This window comes from Drosophila ananassae, chromosome XL (assembly GCF_017639315.1).
Source record: "Drosophila ananassae strain 14024-0371.13 chromosome XL, ASM1763931v2, whole genome shotgun sequence".
Taxonomy (NCBI): domain Eukaryota; kingdom Metazoa; phylum Arthropoda; class Insecta; order Diptera; family Drosophilidae; genus Drosophila; species Drosophila ananassae.
The window spans coordinates 1,411,110-1,417,896 of record NC_057931.1 but is presented as its reverse complement, the minus strand read 5'-3'; the positions used below and the strand labels follow the sequence as shown (position 1 = coordinate 1,417,896).

Here is a 6,787-nt window from a genome sequence, read left to right as displayed (position 1 = left end):
ATAGTATCGCACCGTAAACTATCGGGTGGTGCAGTACAGAGCCGGCTTGAAGCAGGGATAATGTGAGTCTTGAGCGAATACGCATTCGTGCCATCGCCAAGTGGAACTGAAGGGGAAGCCATCGATGAGCTCTCCACCTGCCCGAAAAAGTTTGTTTTAATGGACAAAGTTGGCAGTTGAAGGCTGGCCGGGATTGTTGGCAACTCAAAACCAGGACCTGGAAGCTGCTAGCAGCTAGCTGGAAGCCAGTCAGTGTATGGTAACTGGAAGCTGGGAGCTCCGCCGGCCCGTGACCTGGGAGCTGGATGCTCTCGCCTTGCTCTATTTGAGTTTCGAGTTGTGAGTCGCAGAGCCGAAAGGGTTTCACCAACTTTTTCCGCCAACACACAAATTAAATTATAAATCAGTGGGCGGTGGCGCCAAGCGGATGCTGTGGGAAGGACGAGGGCAGGCTCCTCGCTCGCTCCAAGCCTGAGTCCTGAATCCTGAATCTGAACTCGGTTTGGCTTAAGCTTTCCGCGGCTCAGTGATCCTGCGGGGGAGGCACTGGGCTGTTGTCCTCGCTTTGAGTGATTTTCTTGCTCGTTAAATTCTGCCTCGTTTCCCGCCACGTCGCCCTGCCGCCTGCTCCTCGCGATTTCGGCTCCTCGGCGGCGACAACGCGGCGTATGCGTAATCTATCAGATTGAGCCACAAAGAAAAGTTTCCCCTTTTCGCGACGCAGCGAGCACACGCAAACAAACATAACTTAGAGCTGACATTTGATGCCATTTCATTTGAGAGGCAAACTTTTCCCTGCAGGAGGCAGGAGGCGGGTGGCAGGAGGCAGGAGGCAGCAAATAAATGCCGAACCCATCCTGGGCATGAATCATGATTGAAACAATCGAGGGAGAAATAAATTGTGCGGATAAGAGCCAGATTTGAGGCGGGTGCTAAATTATTGTTTAATTGCAAATCGATGCCAGGGCCGCTCAGGCTACTACATGGAAACTACAGAGCGGCCACTGGACTTGGAACTGGATCTGAATCTGGATCTGGATCTGTTGGGGAATACTGTCCGGGCGTCTAAGCAACATTAACCGGAGTGCGGGCCCTTGATTAATAATCCATTTTACGGCAAATAATTGATAACTCTTGCAAGTGATAAACTCTGGGGTGTATCATTCAATTATTTCCACAAGCAATCAATCATTCGTGTCCAGGTGCACTCACAAGTGCCTCGACCAGGGTCCTGTCCTGGGCGCCATTGTCCTGCCTGGTTGCTGGCTGTTGTTGGCTGGCGTTGTCGCCGTTGCCATGTTACCGCCGGCAACAATTTAGTCTTCTGTTCCCATTAAATGCTTGAGCAGCCTAATGAAGGAAATTAGCAACGCAGGAAGGATGAAGGACGCAGGCAGGCCAGGGAGCTGGGCGCTGGGCGCTGGGAGCCCGAGGAGCCAGGATGTTGCAAGGAGCCAGCAGGCGGGCAACAACTAAGCCCGGGCCAGTGCTGCATTGTGTGGCGAAAAGTTTCAAAGTCTCTGAGGCAGGCTGCATCCTGCGAAAGGACCACCGCCACCCAGGCATCCAGCCATCCAGCCATCCAGCCATCCAGCCACCAGCCATCCAACCATCCAACCACCCAGCCACCAAGCATCCATCTGGCGAGCCAGTCGAGCGTGCAAGTTATGTTTTCTTTGAAGTTCATGAAGCAAAATGTCTTAATTACTGAAATGAGATGACGACGAGACAGCGAGGCTGAAAAATGCCAAGGAGGCGCCCGCTTTCCTCTCCATTCCCTCACTCTAATTAATTTGTTGTGGCAGCAGGACCGAAAAAAGATTAATTTTCTGAACACATACAGGGTGTAGTGTGTGTGTGGCTGGGCGGCCGAAAAAGGATGGAAGGCCGAGGGAGAGGGCAGCCATATATCTTGGGTGTTCTGGTGCACATCCTGCGGCAATAACTCACGACCACTTTATGCGCTTAAGTGATTTCTAATGCAAACCAATTTCCGAAATCAGGCACAAGCACTTCAAGCCAAGGACAAAAGGCCTCTGTGTCCTGCCCGGGCTGTCCTGTCCCGCCCTGCCGCCCGCCCTGCCGCCCGCCCTGCCTTCTCTCGTCCCTAAAACCAAAATCTGAAGTCAGAAAGGATATTTCGTTGATGTTGCAAACAGACGGATTCGCTTGCCAAAGGACGCGGCCTGCTCTTCCGTCTATCAGGCAAATGACAGTCGCGTCCTGCCAAGTCCTACGTCCCGCGGCCCCCGCGGCTACGTCTCCCCGCCCCCTCCTGTTTGTGCTTCCTGTAGCCCACATCCTGCCCCCTCTGCTCTGTGTCCTGTGTAGCTCGACGATGTTTGTCTTCGACTTGGTCCTGGCTTAATATCACATGCACAGGACCTCCCTCTGGCCGGCTCTGCACATGAAGCGCACGAGAGCGAGGCCAATCCAAAGCTGGCAGCAAAAAAATGGTTCAAAGGACGAAGGACCCGCTTGGAGAGGCAGACAGTCAGCAGCAGCAGCAACAGCAGGCAGCGGAAAATCATAAAGGAAAATATTGAATTTACTGCAAAAAATGCAAATTTCTCCTTTGAGGCGAGCCTGAATCTCCTCTGACTTTCCCAGCTGCTGGGTAGCAAGGAGAGTCCTTGCAAAGGAGCTGGGACGGCACCAAGGGATACTAAACCAAGCAAAAGAGTGAGCGTTCTCCGTTTTCGGGCGGAAGAGGTGCCACAATGGGTATTCCTGCATCGAGTCCCGTCCCATACCGGCTCCTTGCGGGCTGTCAGCTATGCCGTTTCCGGTACATCTCCTTTGCTGACTGGACCAGTGGCCAGCCACTGGCGTGGTCGGAGCCTCCTTCCTTGCTGGCCTGTGCCAACTATCTCTGTTCCGGCAATCGGAGCACACTTGTGTGTAATATTGCCACAATTTGCTGGCCAGGGCCGTAAAGCCCTGCGGGGGACAGACTTTCCACTCGCGTATAAACCCATTGGAGGAAAGCTCCTCCGACGAATTAAAAAGGGAAGCCAGGAATTTGGCCCGATATCACCTCTCCCGACGTAATCAAACATATTGGCAATATGCCGGGTCGGGACGGGCCTGCAAAAATGTTTATGAGGGAATACCGCGAGCAATAAAATGTAATATGAGCAAATGATCCGGGGCGGGGGACTGCGTAATAACCACAAATAAAGGAGCCTGCCAGGGCCAATGACAATAAAGAACGCGCCAGGCTGTGGCAGAAGGGCTCTTCCAAATCAAAGTTCCGCCAGGGCCCGCCATGTCCTCCGTGTGCGAGCGGAGCCCATGTGAGCGATAAAATTAACAATTCAATGAAGTGAATTCGAAATGGCAAATCGAAAAGCGAAATCGCAGGGGAGGCTTGGCTTTCGACCTTAGAAAGCATAAATAGAAGCCATCCTGGATACTGGATACTGGATGCTGGATGCTGGCCTCCAGCCCCCAGCCCCAGAGCCATCAACTCGTAAAAAATTACGTATACGGAGGAAAATAGAAGCCAACAAAAAGTTCCATAAGCAGCTGTAACAATTACAAGTGCCGTGCTCCTAATGTTGATTCCACATTTCCGCAAAAAGCGACTAAAGGGCTCTGGGCCCAGACATCTGCTCGTTCCGACCGGTTTTTTGCGAGCCAGGACTCGGCCCACCCGGCGGATGAGCGATATGGAAATTCTAGTCCCGGGAGCGGGGGCTGGCAGAATGTATCTATACACATATCTGGCCATAAACTATTCTTGCGATAAAATGAAAATTCCATGCTGCGGCCCCCGGAATGCGTGAAATTCCGGCAATGCAACTCGAAACTTGTGCAAATTGTTAATTAAAATGAGAGGCTCCGGCACGCAAACGTCTTAATGCCAGTGTTTACTCTTTTGTTGTGGCCGAGGCTTAACTGCCTAATGACACCGACAAGAGTCCTGGGAGGCTCCTTTGTTTGCCGCCGTTCGCTAAAATGTTTACTTTTGGCTTAAACGCAGCGTTTTCGGTTCTTCGGCAAACAGGATGCAGAGTGCAGCGATGCGTTGTCAATGGCAGCATCTGCGGTTTTCCGAGCTGCTGCTCCTCAATGGCGGTGGGAGGCGGGAGGTGGTTGGCTTTGTTCCCTCCCGGGGGGGGTGCTGGGAGGGAGCTGAAGATGGCAGCAATTATCGGAATAATCGGAGCCAAGTAGAGCTATCGAGAATATTCCTAAACTTTTCTAGGCCATTAGCTTCTGATTATTTCTCTGTTATAATTATTCTGTATTATTACTCCTTTGTCCTTTTTTGCGAGGAGCGATAGGCAGTTGGTCTGAGCCGATAGACTTTCGATACTTTTGCGCAGACATCCCTATGTTGATTTTGATTAATTCGCATGTGCGGCTTCGTGTTTCGGTTTCTGTTATTGTTGCTGTTTGTCGAGCGGAGTAATTGCGAAATCCAGTGCGTGCGTCAGTGTGGTGCAGCAATTATGCAACAAAAACGCACACACAGACACAGACACAGACACACTTGAGCACACACGCACACATGCGAGCTGCAAGCTGCAGTTAAGCAAATAAAGCACTAAAAGCATAAACTAAATGAATTAAACGACACAGCCGGGCGAAGGGTGTGGGAGGCGGCTTGCTGCCCCTCCTGCGAGAACAGCCGCCCCACCAGGCCACTATCCAGTCACCCACCAGCCCACCAGCCCGCTCCTCGCTCTTCCGCTCAACTTGCGCCTGAAACTGGAAGTTTCTATAAAATATGAGATAATAAAAAGTGAATTATGTTCCCGCACAGCGGCAGAAGCTGCGAGCAGAAAGAAAATAATAAAAAATACAAACAGGAGCGATGGGCGTTGGGCGCCGGCAGTCGGGAGTCGGGAGGAGCAGGACATCCCCGGGATGGGGAACAGCAAATAAATGCGAGTACAAACATAAAGCAATAACAGCAGCATCACAGGGGCAGCCCAGAACAACATTTAATTGCAATTGTTTGTTCGCCAGTTAGTTTTTTATTTGCACTTTAATTATGAAAAATAGGAGTTGAGCTGGAGCAGGATCCGATGGAAGATGGAAGCTGGCAAGGAGCAGGAACAGGAGCTGAAGCTGAAGCCGGAGCGGCAAAAACTAATTTTCATAAGTACACAAGTTTGTTCGCGAAGATGGAGAGCTGCCGCGGGAGAGGAGCGGGCTCCGGAGGAGGCACATGACTTATGGCCCGAACAAGGGTCTTGATGGCCACGAGAGTGACCACTCCGGCCAGTGATGGAGGGCCAGTGATGAAGGGCCAGTGATGTCCGCGATGTGACCGCCCCAACTGCATACAATTAGTTCAGCGGATGGGTTTCTGGCAACTACCGAACAAGTGCTTCCCCAGGGGGTGTTGGAAAGTGTGCTGGGAACACAATTGTTCGGATCTGGGGAACCCTTGACAAAATATATCGAACTGTCTCGGCGAAGGGCTGGGTGTCAGCTCGGGAATTTTCATTACAACCCAAGCATTTAGTGCGACGAGAGCTCCCTTTTCGTTCCAAAAAATAACTAAGAAAAGCGTTCTGAAAAATTTTCAAAAGCGAAAATCTGAGAAATCAATCGGCATGTATTCCTACGGCGGAAATCGTTACCAGCTGCTCTCGTTCGAGGACGAGACCCAGGTCCTTCTGTCCAACAAGGAGCTGCGGCTGAGGGCCAGGAAGGCCGCGCAGGCCCAGCAGCTCCAGCTGCAGTCCACCAAGCGCTCCAAGACCGGCCGGAAGCTGGAAGCCAAGCTCGAAGGTAAGAACGCCTCTGCGGCTATCCTCAAGGACTCCAAGAAGGATAACCTGGGCCCCAAGAAGGACATCCCGGCGGGCGGGAAGAAGAGCAAGCCATCGCACAAGAAGGACAACACGCCGTCCGCCAAGTCCGGCAGCCCCAATTCCAAGCAGGACAAGAGCAGCCCCTCGCCCAGGCGGGAGCGCAGGCTGTTCGGTTCTGGCGCCGCGAGCGCCTCCGTCAGGATCTCCACCAACGCCACTTCGAAGAAGCTCAACCGCAACTACGGCGTGGCAGGCTCCGCCCTGGGGCACAACTTCTGCCTGCCGCCGGAGATGTCGCCCGAGCGCAAGCCCAGTCGCAGCTCCTTCCGGGGCTACCTATCCGGGTTCCGGCACCGGCCCAACCTGGACCGAACCAGCCGCGCCCGCCTGCACGACCGCCAGTCCGGCTCCGACCGCACCGGCGTCAAGGCCGTGTACAAGCGCAACGGAGGCGGTGCCCACAACTGGGGCTCCCCCAAGCTGGAGATCCAGGAACACAAGAAGGCCATCGCCCGCAGCCAGGTGTACGGGGGTCGGCAGCCGGCGCGCCGCAGGCGGATCAATTCCAACAGCGACGTCTCCCTCTTCTCGGAGCCCATGAGCCACCACCAGGAGGAGCCTCTGGACGACAGCATGTTCCTCACCCTGGACGAGTGGAGGGCCACCCTGAAGCCCGTGGCCGCGAAGCCTGCTGGATCGGATCCCCGGGCGGAGTTCTTTCCCCCTTTCCGCGCCTCGGCGCCCTTCCAGCGCTCGGGCCGCAATCTGCGCCTCTGCGACATCATCCAGTTCAACTTTAATAGCATCGGGCAGCACTGCAAGAAGAGGGAGTTCTTCCTCGCGCTGGTGGATCCCCCGGACTTCCCTGAGCTCCCTCTGCCCCAGCCGAGGGAGGTCCAGAACCAACTTCCGCCCCAGGTGGACGACGTGAAACACTTTCCGAATCTCTCCTAAGCATTCCACCAGGCGATCTCTCCATGCCGAATAAATAAAGCTTTAATGTTTTTGAAACTTGA

At 53.7% G+C, this 6,787-nt stretch overlaps 1 protein-coding gene across 1 annotated transcript; it reads left to right on the top strand.

Moving 5' to 3' along the window:
* Positions 1–5,400: 5,400 nt before the first annotated feature.
* On the top strand, positions 5,401–6,787 carry LOC6503736. The gene has a single exon (XM_001963796.4). The coding sequence runs from the start codon at positions 5,571–5,573 to the stop codon at positions 6,723–6,725; it is 1,155 nt and encodes a 384-aa protein (XP_001963832.1). The 5' UTR covers positions 5,401–5,570; the 3' UTR covers positions 6,726–6,787.

Coding starts and splice junctions, on each gene's coding strand:
- LOC6503736 (XM_001963796.4), top strand. CDS start 5,571: ATGTATTCCTACGGCGGAAATCGTTACCAGCTGCTCTCGTTCGAGGAC.